The sequence below is a fragment of the Pseudorasbora parva genome, chromosome 2 (assembly GCF_024679245.1).
Source record: "Pseudorasbora parva isolate DD20220531a chromosome 2, ASM2467924v1, whole genome shotgun sequence".
Lineage (NCBI taxonomy): Eukaryota > Metazoa > Chordata > Actinopteri > Cypriniformes > Gobionidae > Pseudorasbora > Pseudorasbora parva.
In genome coordinates, this window is record NC_090173.1 from 13,314,134 (window position 1) to 13,333,956 (window position 19,823).

Genomic DNA, 19,823 nt, shown 5'->3' on the forward strand with positions numbered 1-19,823 from the left:
GTAATATTTGTGAGATAAAATGTCATATTTGTGAGATAAGTCATAAAAACGTCAGTTAAGACTGCTATAATTATGACTTTTTCCCTCATAATTATACGAAATTAATAAATCATAACTATATGACTTAAATTCCACTTTTTATCTCTTAATTTTGATATTTAATTTCATAATTGTGACCTTTTTATAAGACAATAAAGCTTGCAGATAAAATGTCAAAATTAAAGTTAATTATTGGAAATGATGACATGCAATAGTTAAAAAAAGTCAAAATTGTGATTTTTTTTTAATCTTAATTTCTTGTCATTTTTCCCCATAAGTTTATAAGAATATTAGTAGGCCTAGTATGACCTTTTCACATGCCTGACATAATTTAGAATTTTTTTTACTCATCCAATTTCATAATTTACATTTATTTTATAATTTTGACTGTTTAGCATATTTTCAGCTTTATATCTCATAATTTTGATGTCATATTTATTCACCAAAACATAATTTTTGGCCTTTCATACTTTCACCAATTTACATTATATAAATAAAAAAAGAAGGAAATAAATTTGCTAAATGTCTAAATATGTCCTTTACAGAAAGAAAGCACCTCTGATGGACACATTGTTGTAAAATGTCCTCTGCCTCTCAGATGTATCTTGCCTTGTGGGATTTAAGCTCAGCGTGTGACTTTTATTAGTATTGCTACCTGTAGATAGTACCACTTATATGTAATTTGTGCACTTTCACGGAAGTCACTTTGATAAGAACGAGTCTGAATGGACCACTGATGAAACTGTGCTTTCAGAGTCTCACATCACAGATCATGGGGTTCAAACTGTGAGGAAAATGCTCTTATAAAGCCTACCAATCACATCCTATAGCCTACATTAGCCCGTTCTTTCTTTGCTGAAAAGGGAATAAGTGTTATCAGATATATATATATATGTAGTATATGTAGTATATGCTGGTTTCCAAGAAACCAACAAGTCCACATCAAAACATCAAAACAGCAGTTGCAACAATCACAACAACTACAAAATTATTAGGGAAAATGTCTCAAAATGAATGATCAAATTCAGAAACGTTCAAAAATGGCCTTCCGTATGCAAAAAAAAAAAAAAAAAATGCTATTGCTTAACTGACATCAAAGCTTTGTAAACTAACAAAAATACAAAGCATTTATCTTTTACTGTACAATAAACATCATATTTGCTATTAGATCTGTAGGTCTATATTGTGAAACTGGAATGCAGACATGCACACCCTTGTCATTTCACGATACCAGTAAAATATGCCCTTAAAGTTCACAGACAATAGAGGTTTTCACTGGTTTTGCACACCGGGCCGTTCACCCTGGCAGTAAAAATTTACTGAGACATTCTACCTTCTTAAAAAAAAAGACAATCACTGAAGATCTTACGAAACGAAACCCAGCAAGAACTCTAAATACTCCATCATAACTCCATAATAGACTTTAATTAACGTAAATAACAAATATTAAAGTCACTTAAGTACAAACATTTATATTTGAAACAAAAAATATGCAGGTTGTATTACATATCATTCTTAATGCAGTGAATAACACATTTCTCGTGTAGCCTAATTCTGGTGTAATTTAGGAGAATGCATTTTTTTTATGTGCTGCGCAGCACACATGTACAGTAGTGTGTTTTCAAAGGCGTAGGGGTCATAAAAAGACAATAAAATTTTACACCGCAACGTTTTCGTGCAAGACAGTTTATGAGCTGTCACAGGGAATGATCCTGACGCATTAATACTCCAATCTAATCAATAAATCCAACATAGTGTAGTCCGTGTATGACTAGGATATAGTGTAGGTCAGAAAAACAGAAAGTCGCATGTGCCTGTGTGACGTAAGAAGTCCTCTGCTCTGAGTCTGGTCCTGTTGCGCGCGGGGGACCGGCCAAACCCATTACAAGCGCGAGCGCATGGAGAGAGCAGCACCTCTCCACCTGAACCGAGCTGGATAATCCAACCTTCTCACTGAGGAACACACGACAAGCATACTTTTACATTTATAAGGTACTTGGGAACCAGTATCCGCGTGAATATTTTGCCGTATGTCAACGTTTTATCCATAAGTTGTGAGGTTTCTCCTGGAAAAACAATGCGGATTGTGTGTGCGCCGCAACATAACGCGTTATAGTGCAGTCGTTTCAACTGAAAACGGGGATGAAGGTGATGTGCTGGCTCTTGATGTTGGATCTCAGACAAAGAGACATTCAGTCATCAAATCTTTATTGATTACTGAAACTGGGAAGAGTCGATTAGTGGAAGCGCGCCTGGAAACCAGAGGACGATGCGTTATGTTTGAGGTAAGATCACACACACACTATTACCAGTCAAAACATGTGGTTACTACTTAACAAGACAATTTCCACGAAAAAAGCTTACATTTAATCGACTACAACTGCAACCTTCCAAAGTTTTTTTTTTTTTTTTTTTTTTGAAAACTTCATCATCATATTTAAAAATCTTAAACTTGCAGTTAAATCTGCTTTTGTTAGTTTAATTATTATAAATAATCAGTTAGTTTGACCATGAGGTATTTTGCCTCATTTGAACAGTGACATTATATAGTTGGAATATGAATATATTATTTTAAAATGTTTAATTCCTTATGGACTGTTATATTATTAAAAGTCCAGAAGTGTATGAATTTCAATTGGTCATTTTTTAGGAGCACAACGGAGTTGTTATTTGGTAAAAATAGCCGTTATCTAAAAGCCAATTATATATATATATATATATATATATATATATATATATATATATATATATATATATATATATATATATATATATATATATATATATATATGCATTTAGATTATGTAAAACTCGCGGTGCCCTGTTGCTATGGCTACTAATTTATCAATTCACTGTCAAGTAAATCAGCAGGTAACTAAGTTAGCGAAACGTTTGAAACGCTTGAAACGATATATATATTTATATACATTTATATAAAATGTGTAATATATATATATATCGTTTGTATATATATATATATATATATATATATATATATATATATATATATATATATATATATATATATATATATAATATACACTAACGATATATATATATTACACATTTTATATAAATGTTACCTTTTACACCTTTGTACACATTGTACATGATGATATTGTCATGGTGTACATGACAATATAACAAAGATGTTCTGCGGACAGGTTTGATTCATAAGATGAGCAACAGAGAACAAGGGCTTGTGAATATATAAACAGTCTGTATACAGTTGCAACATTATTTGTAATTCGTCAAGTCTCTCAGAGACTGTATTGGAAAGCCACATATTTATATAATATGCCCGCATCTGACTGTCAGCTACACACTCAGGCTGCTGCAGCATGTGAGCACATTATGATAATTAATTAGGTATGTACAATTTGAATAGACAAAGTCAAATGTTGCAATTGACCCCATGACAGGGGCGGTGTCAACATTCATTAAAATGTAATAAAATAATACTTAAACATCTAAGAAAACACTCATTAAAATGATATTACTTCACAATGCTTCATAGTTTAGACAGAATGACGACATTTTCATTAAAAAAAAAACATTTTTTAACTTGAAATGTATCTTTTGCAGAAGGAATGGTCACATGTGTCTGCTTTCTTCGAGGAAGAGGGGTTAACCAAGCAGTGTAATATGAACCCCGTCTCTCTAGCTCATTCCTGATTGGAGTAATACGACATGTTGCAACCGTCCACACTCTCCCCTATATATTACAGCTGTCGTTTAGGGACTGGAGACAGAAGATGGAAAATAAGTAGATGTGTCGGGACATCAACATGGCCTTTTGTCATGGTCACGCACTTGCTTAATGAGAGCGTGTGGCATAGAAGGCCAGTTAAATATTGACCGGTGCGGTGGAAATACAGACAGTTCATATGAATGGTGTCCAGTGGACTGTTTGTACTCATAACAGTGACATCGTTACCCTTTGTTTTCGATTTATGGTTCAGAGCGTTTCTGAGGCAGAGCTTTATTTGTGCAACACATCGTGTCGCTGCTCACTTTGCACGCCTCATATCCAGCGCGAGTGCCACTTAAAGTCAAGGTCATGCTCCACACTCAGGGGTGATACATTACCTAGACAGAGATTAAACCTAGTCCTAGATTTAAATGGTCAGATTAACAAAATAATGCTTTCGCTGTCATTGCTTTAAATAGTCCTAATTCAGAATTTAATAAACTGATGTCCTGTAGGAAGACTTGCGCGACTAAATTGTGGCTTATATTAAGCCTACCTGACCTGCAGGTTTAACTTCAGTTTAATGTTGTGATTGAAGAAGACATATGGATTACTTGAAGATCAACACACACACACACACACACACACACACACACACACACACACACACACACACACACACACACACACACACACACACACACAAAGCACGCACGCACACTTTTATTTTAGGTCAATAGTCCAGTTTATCCATAGTCCAGGTGTAAATAACCTGTATTTAATCCGTGTTTTAACTCCGTTTACACGGCAATGATTGTATTTTTCGCATACAGACAAGCACATTGTCAAAATGATCCCTGTTGGGTTCACGACAATGGCTATTTATTATTAGTTTATTATTATTAGTGTAGAGAGAGTGAGTGGGTGAATGTGAGGCAAAGTGTAAAGCGCTTTGGATGGCCATGGGTCTGTTAAAAGCGCTATATAAATGCAGTCCATTTACCATTGCGCATGACATCACTATTTTCACAAATTTGTGTTTTTGTCGTTTAAACTTTACACAGAGACAGTGACTGTATTGTTTTCAAACCCATTTTCAAAAGTTTGCATTTCCATTTTTGGTTAAAAAACGTATTATTATTATTTTTTTACTTTTAGTATGAATACGTTAACCTCACTGATATCTATATACTGGTGCGCTCTAAAACAATGACACAATTCACATTTATAAGATATAAGCCTTTAAAGCTCTCACTTCCACCAATGTGGATCAATAATGTTGATGACATCACTCTGCACTTCAACGTCTCAGATTTTCTGTCCAATCAAAAGCTCTCTAGAATCTCAATACCCGCCCCCTACATTATAAATAGATGCTAAATCTGCAGCCGAAATCGGTCACTTGTTCACACATTTACTATTTTCTACCTGGTGAATGGCACATAGTGCACTATATAGGGTATAGGGAACGATTCAGACAGAGAAAATATGCTTTTCATTCACGTGAATGAAGTCTGGTTTCACGTTAGTGTCCGTTCCAGAGACACGATAGCACAGAGCGGATCATATGCGTGACTCGCCGCAGATGAAAAACATGCATTTGAATTATGCACAAGGTACTGTATTTTAAAGCAATATGGATGAGATTAGGAGGAGAAACGGTTCGAAATTAGAGGGAAACTGCATCTTTACCAAGCTCAACGGCTCTGGCTGAGCTGTGATACAAACAAAACACTATTGGTTATTTAAAAAAAGGGGGAGGGGCTGTTTGATATGTCCCGCCCTGTCTTTCTGTTTCAGTGGAAATTATAAACGCATTGAACAATGCTGCGCATTTCAAGGCACTTTAGTGGACCTTTTCTTGTCCGGGAAACCGGCCATCAGAGTATTGCTTGACAGTGTAACCAATTGTTACACGGCAACGCGGTATGAATTTGTTTTTGTTTTTTTGTAGCAATACAATACAAATTAATTGAGAAAAAAAGAGAGAAGGCAGGCAAAAAATTATGAGAATAAACAGTTATTGTCCAAAGTCTTCACTACACCAACAACATGCTGTTGCCTGTGTGTATGTTTTATGTGGGGAGATTTTCATTTCCAGTGTTCACCTTTAAAATCCACAAAGAAGAGAGGGACACTGCAGCATTAGTGTGTGCAAAAGAGTCAAGCATACACGTTTAATGTGACATTTTTAATGTTGTGCATTTGAGATAACCCACTATTTTGGCACTCTCATTTTCTTGTTTTTTAGCTCTTCAGTGACTCAGTAATCTAAAAATGGAAACCCATAAGCCCATGTGGAACACATCGGTCTTGAGCTACGCAAACCAGTCTAATGAAATAAGCCATTGCCTGAATGAAAGCTCGCTGGCCGAGGAAGACAGCACGAAGGTGATGGCCGTAATATACCTCCTCGTGTTTGTCGTGGGTTTGACAGGAAACTCCCTGGCCATTTTTGTGGTCCTGCGCTACACCAAAATGAAGACGGTCACTAATATGTACATCTTAAACCTGGCAGTGGCCGATGAGCTGTACATTCTGGGACTTCCATTTCTCACCACCCACAACGTGCTTAGCTACTGGCCATTTGGAAACTTCCTCTGTCGTATTCTGATGTGGGCGGACTCCATCAGTCAATTTACTAGCACATTCTGTCTGACAGTAATGAGCATTGATCGCTATATGGCTGTGGTGCATCCTATCCGCAGCGCGAGGTGGCGGCGACCCAGTGTTGCCAAGGTGATAAATAGCATGGTATGGGCACTGTCCTGTCTGCTGACACTGCCAGTCATCATTTACTGTGACGTTCAGCCCGAGCTCAACACCTGCAACCTGAGCTGGCCTGAACCGCGAGACGTGTGGTCGACTGCCTTTATCCTCTACACCGCCATCCTAGGTTTCTTCTGTCCGCTGCTGGTCATCTGCCTGTGTTACCTGCTCATCGTGATCAAGGTGAAGTCCGCCGGGGCGCGGGCCGGACTCTCCCGCCGCAGGTCCGAAAAGAAAGTGACGAGAATGGTGGTGATCATCGTGGTGGTGTTCGCCCTGTGCTGGCTGCCGTTTTTCATGCTCAACATCATCAATTTGATCAGCACACTCCCGGAGAACGGCATCATGACCGGCATCTACTTTCTCACCGTCATCCTGACCTACGTCAACAGCTGCGCCAACCCGCTGCTCTACGGATTCCTGTCGGACAACTTCAAGCGGAGCTTCCAGAAAGTGCTGTGCATCCACAGGGTCAACGGGGTCAGTGACGGTCTTCCTAGTCGCGCACGCCTCAGCAGGAACCAGCATAACGAGCCCTTCATCCCTCCGAGTAGCTTTGACTACAACGGCCATGTCCAGGGCTATCAAGTAAGCGCTTTTCATTCAATATATTATCATTATTAAGTTTCTAAAACACCTAGGCCCTGTTTACACGTGGTATTAAGATGTGTTTTGGTCGATCGGATCGCAAGTAGACCCATTCCTATCTACATCTAGACTGGGTAAACCCAGCCTGATCTGCCGGCAAATTGATTTCGCCCGGCAACTCAGTCTGGAAACCCCTACATTCATTTCTACTGCTTCTGATACACTTTTGCGGGAACCAATCACAGACTAGCTTATCCACCTAGTGCGCTATTGGCGGGTTTAACATGATGACATAGAGAAACGATGGGTCGTTCCATGTTGATCACGCCTCTTGTGGTCTGATTAGTTGAAGCACTATCCAATTGCGTACAGAGTCATTTGAATAATGCTCGTTTATCACGCCTCTTGTGCAGCAGAAAATATAGAGCAGACTCTACAGACTAATGTTCAATCTTAAATTGAGCTTGGTCTGGTGATTGCCAGACAAATCTAAACCTGGTGTTTTAATCCTCTTTTGACTTTTGTCCACTATCAACCACTATGGGCGGGTAAACAGTGGGACACTAAAATTATGATTAAAGTTATTCAACTAATTATACAAATAAAATGTATGAATTAGGTTTTAATTAATTCTATAAACTGTAAAACAGATCTGCCAAAATTGTTGCTAGATGATAAATTAAAACGAGCTGATAACATCACTGTTTTCTCCAGAACGACTGTACAGCCAAATCTAATTTTGTTGCAATATTATCCTGTTTGACACTGTGAAGCTGCTTTGACACAATCGTGATTGTAAAAGCGCTATATAAATAAAGTAGATTGATTGATTGATTGATTGTAAAGGTATGGGTTTTTTCAAATCTTTCAATTTAATGAAAGAGAAAACAGCTTGCGTGAATGGAGACGACAGAAAAACATACGGAGAGAATCAGCTTTCATTTCTGCTTTGATATCCACACAAACGAACTGAACGTGGAGAACGTGCGTTAAAAATCAGGAATGGTGAGAGAACAATGCGCTTGTTACGTTTTTTGTCTTCAAACGAAACTTGGGTCTCCATCCGAAACTTGGGTCTCCATCCTAAAAAGTTTAAATCCTGTCTGGCTAGCGCTTGTCCCGTAGTGTTTCCGCATTAGGTCAGTGGACAGAGAGCAGAAGGTCTTTTGTGGCTGTTCGAACACATTCGACCACATGAGCATTTATACTATTGAAGCAATCCGGTTGAATGTGTTTTCGACTGCCTCTGGATGTGGTCGAAAGTGGACAAACTCAAACCTCGTTTTTTTGTTAAGACCCCACTTGTGATCTGAATCGGATCAACCATAATGCATTTTAATGCCAGATGTAAACACGGCCTAAGAAACACCTTCTTAGTACATAGCATTTCAAAACAATGCATATTCACATATTATGAAGTCCAAGTTCAGCGTTGTTATTGTTAACTTAAACTACACTGTAAAAAATGTTTGTTGGTTTTTGTTGGTTTAACTTAAAAGGGTAAGTAACCTGGTTGCCTTAAAATTTTGAGTTTATTGAAATTAAAAATTTGAGTTGATACAATGAAGGAAATTTGTTTAATAAATAGAAACTCAAAATATTTTTGTATCTGAAACATAAAAAAATTGATAAATCATGAAAATAGCACTATTTGGCATGTTTCACTGCGTGATCACAAATAAAAGACACACAATTACCCAATATGCTTACAAAATCTTTTAACAATATTTTAATAAAGGTTGTCGAATCTCAAAAAATTGTCATTGTATTAACTCTAAATTTTAATTTCAATGAACTCAAAATTTTAAGGCAACCAGGTAACTTTTTTTCTAAAGAATTTTTTACAGTGTATTAAAAAACTTTTTAGTTAATTGAAATAAAGCTACACTGTAAAAAAAGGCAAATTTTTAACTTTTGCAGTACAATCGACTTGGATGTTTAATTTATTTTAATTTAAATTATGTTAAACTGACTTTAAAAAATGAGTTACATCTTTTATAACTAATAAAAAAAAAGTTTAACATTTCTTAACTTAATTTGATTAGTTAAAACAATGTAAAAACATATGTTGCCATAACTTATTGAACATATAATTTGTTACAGTGTATAAAGTCTGAAAACACCTTGTGGATTACTTACAGCTGTAAGAATTTGATGCAGATTTACTTTTTTTATGTGTTTGTAATGTTACCTGAAAAACCAGTAAGGGAATTAAGGGAAGCAGGTGGCGGGAACCGGCAAACGTTCAACGTAAATTTGAACCCAAAAATAAACAAACAACATAGCGAAAGTAAAGAGCAGCCCCTCGCTCCATTCCCATGGTTCTCGGCCCTTCACTGCTTGCAACACAATCACTACAATTATTCAGTTTCTCTATAGACCTTCATTTTATCACTCATTAGCGATAGCACTGTGAGTGAAGAAGGAAGGATGCTCATTGATTACGGTCATAAACGTCAGGCTTATCAGAGCAAACAGCAGAGAACATCACAAGTAGAACATCACTAAATCTTCTCGAATCACACCGGTCTGACCCATTCACACCTTAGTCAACAGATTACGAAACACTATCCCCAAATAAAGCCTCTTTCACACTGCGATTCCGGCAAATACACGGATAATGCGACCCGGCATTTGTTTCCGGGCCGCTAGATTTGGCCCATTCACACTGCCAGCGAAATACCGTAATATGTGCGCTTTCACACACAACCCGTAACGGTCCCGGAACGAGTTGACACATGACATCCTGATGTGACGTACAATGGCGAGTGATCTCAGCTTCAGCGCGGATAGTAAGGAGCTCCGTGGTCTCGACTTGTGTCCAGTTTGCACACATTTCTGCTTGTTTAATTTTAGTTTCTTTTGTATACGAACACTCTCTGCGTTTAAAACACTGACTAGCTCTTCTGGCACTGCAGGGTTGTATTATTTTGGCTTTTGTTCACACAGCGCTCGTCCCGGGTCGAATCCCGCAATGTTACTAGGTCCCCGACCCGGGTTCAATTCGGTAATCAATCCCGGGACGTGGTTGCTTTCACACAGAAGGCGACCCTGCAATGTTCCGGGAATATTGCGGGTCCGACGTGCAGTGTGAAAGGGGCTTAAGTGATTCGGCATAACACAAACCAGGGACAAACCATGTTAATTTTTCATACAGCACCAACATTCAAAACATGGAAGCTGGAACTTTTGAAATTTGGTCTTTGTATGGACCTTAATAAAGAATATTTCGGTATTAAACTTTTGACCCTACAACTCTACTGAAGGCATGCATATTTCACCTGGTTGTTCTGTAAGTACATCCCCCTCAAAAGTAGATCTCAGGGAAAACAAATCCTCAGATTACATCTGAACTGCACTTGAAGTGTCCAATTCTTAGAATAGCTGCTATGAGGCAAAAACGCTTTATTCTTACCATTGTTTTTTTTGCTTTCTGTAATTCTACACCTACCTTTTCCTTTTCAGTGTATTGGTTTGGAGACCGAGCCCTGTGCCAAAACGGAAATCCAGCGACCTGGACCACAAATGATCAGCCAGTCCATATAAAAGTTCTGTGGCGGGAACGTTGGGTGGATTTTACACACATGTACGCTTTTTGTTCTGTTCAAGTATGTCGTCTAAGTGAAGTCATTTCTGCATACAAAAATACTGCATATATGGCTTTATGTGTCGTCTATGCCTAGATCAAACACTCTGTGGTGCACAAAGACAATACATTTACATATAAATACAATTCTTCTGTGAGAAGAAATCTGTAATGTTATATGTGACTGTAAAAATCAGTGATGTTATACGTGACTGTAAATATGTATTATATTGGCTCATCATTTAGTTCAGCATGACTGAATGAAACTGGGAAACTGTTCATCCACGACCTTTGGACCAATTTGGACGGTTAAGAGAGGAAGTGTGCCTTCTGCTGTTACATTTTGATGGATCACTGATCATTTGGTGGCGGTTCTGAAAATATTCACTCTCAAATATTTTGGTGTATTCCCCCCTCAAAGCAGAGTGATGCACAAAGAGACAAAGCACAGACTTGCATTTCATATGAATTTGGTGGAAATGCCAAATAGCTTATTTATTCAAGTCTGTACACAAAGCTATTTATGATGGATGAAGAAGTTCCCTAGTTGGAGCTGAAGAAATGCCCCAAACATCCTCAGAGCAGTAGAAATCTGCACAGACAGAAACTGAGATGCCTTTCTTTAATTGGGGTGGTAAACGTGTACCTGTATTGTGCTATAATGTTGATGTTTGTATCATTGTTAATAAACCTGAGATACAGAAACACAATCAGTTTCAAATCCAAACATGGGCATTTTATTACATCATAATGTGTGTAATTGTAGTTAAATACTGTTTGATTATTATGTGCTGTATATTGTAAACAATCTTGTAAAGTGAATTGCTTGACATAAGAGTCATGGCAAAATGGTGGGAGGGGCTTATGTGTCTAATCACAATGCAAGCACGTCTAAAGGTACATAAACATCTGCTTACCTTCCAAAATTTCAGCTTAAAGCTACACTGTGTGATATTTTCCCCCATCTAGCGGTGTAAAGGTATATGACCATCCAGTGAATAATAGTTTCTTTTCCTCTCAATTCTGATTTCGTTTTAACTTCTACGGTGGCCGATTTAGTCCAAGATTAACATGGCAATCCCCCTCTTCACATTCGACACGGTGCCATTGAGTGTTAAAACGCGAAAGGCGAAGCTTGAATTTATGGGTATGTCCCTCTTTGGCTAATGTACTTTCAAGATGGAGGAGCAACATGGCGACCAGCATTTGAACCCCTCACCCGTATGTATTTTCAATGGCATATTATAAACTTACGAGAATACTTTATTACTTGAAAGAAGTAACTATACATTAATGAGCACATGTTTTTGAAAGAACTAAGTGTTTTTAGCTAAGAATAAGCTAAAAAAAGTTACACAGTGTAGCTTTAAACGTTAACACCCCATGACTCATTTTAGCTTTTTTTTTAATTGCAGACAGATCTTATTTTATTTCTGACTCAGCTCAACATCATCCAATTCCAATTTTGTGTCCAGGGACAAAAAGGGCAGCTGACTTTTCCGTACTTTATTGGCTTTAGATTTACAGAGACTGTACACATTAATAGACACTTCTGTTAATGGGTCAGTTTAGCCAATTTTCAACTATAATGCCCCAGGCTGGTGCAATGAAACAGAGAGGCACACAGAGGTGAGAATACTTAAAACATGAAGCATACAGACAAAATGTTACGTAGATGAGACAGTCAACATTCACTAAATACAAAACAATGGTGAAGTGGAAACATTTCCACTTAGAAATGGCTGGTGAATTTAACAAACAATTACAAATAAATTACATGTGACATTATATTAAACATTACATTTTTAAGTAGAGAAAAAAATAGTAGCCTATTTCTTTTATCATAAAAATATTTTATTTTATTTATTTATTTACAAGGGTGCACTTCACACCTCATAGACAAACAGTGTTAGGAGTAAGATGTGGTCTGTAACATGAAATGGCCATTTCAAACGGTAAGCAGCATAACTGTGCTTCATATACACTATATTGCCAAAAGTATTTGGACACCGCTCCAAATCATTGAAGTGATGTTTCAATCCCTTCCATGGTAGAGGTGTATAAAATCAAGCACCTAGGCTTGCAGATGCTTCTACAAACATTTGTGAAAGAATGGGAGCTCAGTGAACTCAAGCGTGGTACTGTGATAGGTTGCCACCTTTGCAATACGTCCATTTGTGAAATTTCCTCACTACTAAATATTCCACAGTCAACTGTTAGTGGTATTATTACAAAGTGGAAGCAATTGAGAAGAACAGAAACTCAGCCACGAAGTGGTAGGCCACGTAAAATCATAGAGCGGCGTCAGCACATGCTGAGGTGTACAGGGCGCAGTAGTCACCAACTTTCTGCAGTGTATAGTTACAGACCTCCAAACTTCGTGTGGCCTTCAGAATAGCTCAAGAACAGTGTGTAGAGAGCTTCATGGAATGGGTTTCCATGGCCGAGCAGCTCATTCAAGCCGTGCATCACCAAGTGCAATGTAAAGCGTTAGATGCAGTTGTATAAAGCACACCACCACTGGACTCTAGAGCAGTGGAGACCTGTTCTCTGGAGTGACTAATCACACTTCTCTGACTGGCTATCCGATGGATGAGTCTGGGTTTGCCGGTTGCCAGAAGAACGGTACTTGCCTGTAGTTCCAGTGAAATAAACTCTTAATGCTTAAGCATACCAACACATTTTAGACAATTTCATGCTCCCAACTTTTTGGGAACAGTTTAGAGATGGCCCCTTCCTGTTCCAACATGACTGCGCACCAGTGCACAAAACGTCAGTCCATAAAGACATGGATGAGCTAGTTTGGTGTGGAGGAACTTGAGTCCTGACCTGAACCCGATTGAACACCTTTGGGATGAATTAGAGCGGAGACTATGAGCCAGGTCTTCTCGCCCAACATCAGTGCCTGACCTCACAAAAGCACTTCTAGAAGAATGGTCATTTCTAAACACACTCCTTAACCTTTTGGAAAGCCTTCCCGGAAGAGTTGAAGCCGCTATCGCGTGGGCCAACTCCATATTTAACCCTACACTCTAAAAAATGCTGGGTTGTTTTAACCCAATGTTGGGTCAAATATGGACTAACCCAGCAATTGTGTTGTATTAACCGAGCGATTGGGTTGTTTTAACCCTGTGGTTGGGTTAAATATTTGCTTATAACAACCCAATCGCTGGGTTAGTCCATATTTGACCCAACATTGGGTAGTTTTTACCCAGATTTTTTTTAGAGTGTACAGATTACGAATTGGATGTCATTAAAGTTTTTGTGCATGTAAAGGCAGGCGTTAAAAAACTTCTGGCAATATCGTGTATTATTTTGCCATATTCTGGGCCTGATTGATATCCCTGATCTTGACATTTTTTTTATTTTCCACAGAAGAAATGACATGAGAGTCGACAGAGACATATTTTTTGTTTGTTTTTTGCCTGAAGTGACCCTTAAAGATGGTTACGCAACTTAGATAATGTATTTTCTCCAACTAAAGAAACTCCAGCAAGATCAGATCTGGTTACATCCCCACTTAGTAAGATTTTCTTTAAAAAGCGCACAGATCATGTTCACTGCTTTTCTGAAATGCTATGCTCAAAAAGCAACCTGTACAAGGGTTTAATACATTTCTATTAAATGGTCACCATTAAACTTTGGACTCTATAAGACTTCTGAAGGAATGCAACACAGTGCCCTGGCCCACAGGTGAATTCCTGCAAATCTACAGATCGTACCGTCTTTACAAGTGCATAGCTTTCATTATATATTTTTTACATCTCTTAAAATGTTTCATTATGCTGAACAATGAGGCTCAATATCAGTGTTTATTGTTAATGGATCATCAACAGGCTGTGGCCGTTAGTGTTTCTGGTCATATGTTTTCTAGTGTTTGTTTTGAGTAACTCATTTGCAGATGGAGATTCTAGCTTGACTTGTTAATATGAAAGACATGTTTACCAGCCAGTCTTGACAAACCAGTTTGTAAGCTTCAACACAGTCTCCACTTTTATCTCTTTGTCCACACGCCCCCCTTTCTTCTCTCAATTTTGCCTTCTCTACCCCTATCATCATGTTGTTTACTGACAATCCCTGTCTCAGGGTGCAGGATTTTGCTTGTGTCACTTGTCCTTTTTTTTATATGTCCACACATGTTGTAAACAAACTTTCAATGTCAAAGCAGAGGACAGTACCCAGCATGCCCTGAACAAAAGTGCTTAAAATGTACCGTTTACATAACAGTTCATTACAGTTACACAAATCAGTGAAATAATCAAGCTATTTTTTTCCTTTCTCAGAAAACTATTTGTTTGCAAAAATTCAATGTACTGAAAAAAAATAATTATAAGTGACCAAGTTAGTGATTCTACACAGTAAAAAAAAAAAAAAAAAACTTTTCTTTTGTCAAATCAACTTAGATAATTGATGTGGTTCAGATTACATAATATCTTGAGTTTCTGTTGATGAAACCAATCTCCTACATTGTATTAACTCATTTTTTTTATTTCGTTGAACTCAAATTTTGAATTCAAGGCAACCAGGTAACATACTTTTTTAAGTTCAAGTTTTTAACTTCTTTACATAATCTTCCATATATATATATATATATATATATATATATATATATATATATATATATATATATATATATATATATATATAACATTTAAACACAATATATTGTGAAGATTAAGATTAGTGAAGATTAATGAAGATTAATGAAGATTAAGGGGAAGACCAGAATAATCTAATCGTGATGTCTCAAGTCCACCAATCACAACTTCTAAATCTTTACTTAAAAAAAACTGAATATGCTTCAGCTTTGACTACCAATACATCTCAAATAGAAAAAGCTTCCTCTAATTACAGCACAAATTTGTTTATCAAATAGTAAAGATTCAAAGATCACTCAAGGTTTTTTTTTTTTTCTGTAAAAAAAAAAAAAAAAAAAAATGTTTTTTGTTGGTTTAACTTAAAAAAGTAAGTAACCTGGTTGGCTTAAAATTTTGAGTTTATTGAAATTAAAAATTTGAGTTTATACAATGAAGGAAAATTGTTAATAAATAGAAACTCAAAATATTATTGTATCTGAACCACAAATTTTTTGTTTGATAAATCATGAAAATAGCACAATATAGCATGTTTCACTGCGTCATCAGAAATAAAACACACACAATTACCCAATATGCTTACAAAATCTTTTAATAATATTTTAATAAAGGTTGTCGAATCTCAAAAAAAAAAAAAAAAAAATGTTCATTGTGTTAACTCAAAATTTAAATTTCAATGAACCCAAATTTTTAAGGTAACCAGGTAACTTTTTTCTAAGTAATTTTTTACAGTGTATAAATTGATCCAAAGTGCTGTACAATGTAAAAAGCAGGTGTACGCAATAAGAACAGGCTAAAGTCCCTCTTTTTAGACCCAGTAAAAAGTCTTGTGGCTACATTTCGAAAACAACAATTGTGATAATGAAGATTAAGGGGAAGACCAGAATAATCTAATCGTGATGTCTCAAGTCCACCAATCACAACTTCTAAATCTTTACTTAAAAAAAAACGAATATGCTTCAGCTTTGACTACCAATACATCTCAAATAGAAAAAGCTTCCTCTAATTACAGCACTAATTTGTTTATCAAATAGTAAAGAGTCAAAGATCACTCCAAGGTTTTTGATTTGTTTGCATACACTGGTTGAGAGAGGGCCTAACTGGGCTTCCTAGAATTAAAACCTCAGTTTCATTCTCATTTAGTTGTCATCCACCCCTTGATATCAATTACACATTTCAATAACACATCGAATGAAACAAAATAACAGTTTAATTCGACATGAAACGACAGTGATATGACATGTTATAAAAAATGTGTGCCATGGGAAACAAAAAAGGTCCCAAAATTGATCCCTGGGGCACATCTCACAAAACAAGTGCGCAGATGATGAGGGGAAAAAAGAAGGAAAAATGCCTGCTAACTAATAACACAGTAGCATGTTAAAAAGTAATTTCTCAACCATTAAGTCAGAACATGTCATACTGTTCATGTGTCTCCTTTCTCTAATGTACATAAAATAACACTTAAATTCAATGCTCACTTTATATTCAACATACATTCTCCCCATTAACTCTCAAACAAATCATGCTGGGAACGAAGGCTTCCCTGCCCGGTTTCACTTAATGCAAAAACAAATTAATTTGTTTATAAGATGGATAAAGTGAACTTCTGTTTTACCTATTTGAACAGATTGCATGCAATGTGATTAGTTTTCATTTCATTTGACTAAATTCACGGAATGCATTGCATTTACTCTTTTTAATTACACTGAAAAACAGCCAAAAGAAACTGATATATTGGCGCTAAATATCACTTTGTTTGCATTGCATTTTGCATCAGGCCAGCCTCGTGCTAGATCTATTCAAATTTGGTGTGACGTGTTTTTGTTTTTTGCCTCTTCTTAAGGGTTATTCACACTGGTTCCTCTCATTGGAGTTGTGCGATTATACTTTTTTCATTGATGCAAATAAACATGACATTTAGCACCTATAGAGTTTACTGAAAATATTGTTTTTTAAATTATGAAATGTATATGGATACCTACAGAAATAATGGTCAAATTACATAAAAATAATGTATGAAATTCCATTTTATCCGGTGCATTAACAGTAAAACAAATCTCTGAACACACAGGGTTTCTCTTTACATATTTCTCTGTGAGAGGTGAGTCATGTGGTGACATAATTTGCAGTTAAAGTGTTGCTGAGTGAAGCAAAACAGTTGGTGGTGTACAAACAGCATGAGCAGAATTAAGAGAAATAGAGTCTTTCACACGAATACTGGATGAACAAATAGTGAATTTGAGGATAATGGCATAGATAAAAGCAGAGAGGGAAAAATATATAGAGCAGATCTAAAATTATCGACAATAAACTTAGTTTAAAAAAAGTAAATGTAATGTAGGTGAAATGTAATGATAGCACACACATTTTAAACATGGTTTATAGATCAGTGATTGAGATATCACATATGGTACAGTAATTTCTGAACACAAGCAACATTGACTCCAGCTCATTTTTTTATTTTATGAAGAAAAAAAAATGCAATTGCGATATTTAAAAATATCTTACTAATCCCCTTTACTCTACTTTTGAAATGCATCCATTTGATATATATATATATATATATATATATATATATATATATATATATATATATATATATATATATATATATATATATATAAACCCTACTGTTCGGACCGGGACTCGAACCCAGGTCCGCCGGCATGAGAGTCGGACAATCTAACAAGGAGACTAAAGGCTGCAATCTCTAACGTCAGTCGCTAGAGTGTCTCTTGAGGTCAGAGGAGTGAGGTTTACTTGCACAGCAAATACTACTAGCTGGCCTCTGTTACACTCACCCCCCTAAACATCACTCCTATCCGGGTCACGGCACCAATGTAACCCCTTCTGTTCGGACCGGGACTCAAACCCGGGTCCGCCGGCATGAGAGTCGGACGCTCTAACAGGAAGGCTAAAGGCTGCAACTACTACTAGCTGGCCTCTGTTAACATTTTGTCCTCAAAGTTAATGTGTTAGAAGCAGGAAAAATGGGGAAGTGTAAGGATTTGAGAGAGTTGGACAAGGTCCAAATTGTGCTGGTTAGACGACTGGGTCAGAGCATCTCCAGAACGACAGCTCTTGTGGGGTGTTCCCGGTCTGCAGTGGTCAGTATCGATCAAAAGTGAAGGAAGGAACAGTGGAGAACTGGCCACAGGGTCATGGGCGGCCAAGGCTCATTGATGAACGTGAGGAGTGAAGGATGGCCCGTGTGGTCTGATCAAACAGACGAGCTACTGGAGCTCAAATTGCTCAAGAAGATTTCATAATGACCAACACAATCTACCAAGAGCAGCGGAACTTAGCGCCTGCTTTAAGTCATGCTTTTTTAGGCCGGTAAATAATGCTGCAAACACCAGTAACTTGATGAGCGCAAACCTTAGTAACTCAGTTTAACGCAGTTCTTTAAGAACCGGTGAAACAAAACTAAAAAGCCAGTTCTGCCAGAAAGACTCGGGAGAATAAATACTGTGACAATTATCGATTTATTAAAAACCCAGCAAGCAATAAAGTACTTTGGCATAGGCCCCGTCCATAGCTCGCAATCTGAGGGTCCGGACTCTGCATATCCTGCCTAAAGACGAAGGCAGAGGCCCAGCCGACCCCCCCGTGAGGTATGGAAGGGACCGTCCTGGTGGCGGTGGGGTGGATGTAGGGAAGGATTTGACTTGGAGGTGGTGGGGACAAGGGGGTAATCTAGCACTCGAAAAGCTTTCCACCCATAGGGGCGGCCATTGCTATCCAAGCCATCACCTGCTGTTAGCATCCCATTGACTCCCATTCATTTTTGAGTCACTTTGACAGTGAATACCTTTACATCTGAGGCATTTAAAGACTCCATTGGTCCATTTTTTATTTCTAAAGAAACACGACAATGCATAAAAGGCTCCATTACCTTGTATCTTACACTATCGCCCCGTAGAAGCTGTATTTGTAAAAATAGGCTAACGATTGCGTCATAACCAACGCGACTCTGTCGCACAGTTGAGAAATTACTGTATAGACAGGAGGAGACGCTCAGAAGCAATCTTTTACTGTCTATGAGGCAGTCGGGGGACGTGGAAACATAAAGTCCGATAAAGTCAAGGGAGAATGGGGAGAAGCCGATAGTGAACCAAAAGCAACGGGAGAAAATATTTAAACAACGTGATTCAGATTTCACTTTCCACGACTACTAGAAGACCTACAGCTGTCAGACAGGTTGCTCACGTCACATCTACGTCCTCAAGCTCAGTCATCTGAGCCTGCGCAGTTCGCTCAGCCATCAGGAAGTGAGTGCCTCTGATTGGCCTCATTTTCGGCCGTTGAAGTCAATGGGATAGCTCTGTCCATTTCTTTTACTGTCTATGGGTGGGGAGGATGGCGGTGAATTGGAGCGTCAGCATCTGCAAACTCAAACATGAGTAAGTACCAATCTTTTATACCCAAGTATTAGAATGTGATTGGATAGATAAAAGTTGAAGTGACATAACAATTAAGTCTTCCCGGCAGAACTTATGCTAAAGCTTTCATTTACTTTACTTTATAAAGTTTTAAAGTGGATATTTTTCTC

At 37.5% G+C, this 19,823-nt stretch overlaps 1 protein-coding gene across 1 annotated transcript; it reads left to right on the top strand.

Moving 5' to 3' along the window:
* The first annotated feature begins 1,755 nt into the window (after window positions 1-1,755).
* sstr5 (somatostatin receptor 5) lies at window positions 1,756-11,405 on the top strand. Its single transcript, XM_067456336.1, has 3 exons — window positions 1,756-2,324; window positions 5,982-7,087; window positions 10,553-11,405. Exons 2-3 carry the CDS (start codon window positions 6,008-6,010, stop codon window positions 10,631-10,633), a joined length of 1,161 nt encoding a protein of 386 aa, XP_067312437.1. The 5' UTR covers window positions 1,756-2,324; window positions 5,982-6,007; the 3' UTR covers window positions 10,634-11,405.
* Window positions 11,406-19,823: the final 8,418 nt, after the last annotated feature.